The sequence below is a fragment of the Haliotis rufescens genome, unplaced genomic scaffold (genome assembly GCF_023055435.1).
Source record: "Haliotis rufescens isolate VD_foot unplaced genomic scaffold, xgHalRufe1.0.p SCAF_24, whole genome shotgun sequence".
Classification (NCBI taxonomy): domain Eukaryota; kingdom Metazoa; phylum Mollusca; class Gastropoda; order Lepetellida; family Haliotidae; genus Haliotis; species Haliotis rufescens.
Window position 1 is genome coordinate 4822501 of NW_025963935.1, and position 1288 is coordinate 4823788.

At 38.0% G+C, this 1288-nt stretch overlaps 1 protein-coding gene across 1 annotated transcript in view; it reads left to right on the top strand.

The window, feature by feature from the left end:
- The window catches only part of LOC124123160 (mucin-5AC-like), a 24784-nt gene extending 23881 nt beyond the window's left edge, over nt 1–903 (top strand). Inside the window, exon 11 of the mRNA XM_048401859.1 lies at nt 1–903. This exon is cut by the window's left edge and continues 297 nt beyond it. Coding sequence (XP_048257816.1) covers nt 1–142 — 142 coding nt within the window. The 3' untranslated portion in view covers nt 143–903.
- The last annotated feature ends 385 nt before the right edge of the window (nt 904–1288 follow it).

The following is a 1288-nucleotide window of genomic DNA, read 5'->3' on the forward strand; positions in this document are numbered from 1 at the left end:
CAACTACCAGTCCTGTGCGAGGTGCGACTCCTACATAGCCTGCAACTGGAACAAACCCTACCTCATGAACTGTCCATCTGGCCTGTGGTGGGATGATGTCCTCAAAACCTGCACCAGACAATCACAAACTTGTACAAACTGATATTTGTATTAGAGTAAACTACGGTTATAATGAACACGCTTATAACGAACTAACGGATATAACGAACTAACTTTTTTGTCCCGACTATTTGCTGTAGTTATATTGTATATATGCTTATAACGAATTACGGTTATAACGAACTAAAATTAGTAGTCCCTTTGAGTTCGTTATAACCGTAGTTTACTGTACTTTCACTTCAGTTATTGTAAAGGGTCTGCATCCAATGTTATCTATTGTATTGCAGTAAACTTCGGTTATAACGAACTCGAAGGGACCACTAATTTTAGTTCGTAATAACCGTAGTTCGTTATAGGCCTATATACAGCATTTATATAACAAATGGTTATATCGGTCAGTTCGTTATAAGCGTGTTCGTTATAAACGTAGTTTCTTGCACTTCAAAATCTTGTCATTCTCAAGGATCTATACCCTATGCCCCATCCTATTCATATAATCACTGGTCCCTCCTACATCGTATTCAGAAACATAGTTATTTAGAATGTATTCATAACGTGTTTCATTCAATGGTAGTTCGAAGGAACTTTTGCTTGTTGGTAAATCACCTTTCTACCGGGCCCGACACGTGTAGATTGTTACCAGATCCTTTCGCAATGTTGCCAAGGACAACTTGTCAACTCAGCGGCTGTCGAATGGTTCCCGGAAAGGGTAGACTGGGGAAATGACTTTTTTTCGTAAAATGATCATGTATGATACCTATGGAGCCTACTATCAAAGAAATAAAGTGAGTCAACTATTTCTTCTGAGAATTATACTTCAAGGTCTTTGTTTATTCCTGTGTTAGTTTCATGTGTATCAATTGTCCAGATCTTGAAAACCGTACCACATTTCTTCACCAAACTTGGCACATAGATAGATCTAGTGGTGAACTGGTGCCTTTTGATAGTTTGGGATTTTTTAAAAAGGTATTTTTTTAGTTTCCATGGTAACAACTTTGATTTAGACTGAAAATGGCAGTAGTCCTCGTTACCGGAGCAGATCTTGAAAACCGTACCATATTTCTTCACCAAACTTGGCACATGGATAGATCTAGTGGTTAACCGGTGCCTTTTGATAGTTTGGGATTTAAAAAAGTTATTTTTCGAGTTTCCATTGCAACGGCTTTGATTTAGACTGAAAATGCCGGTA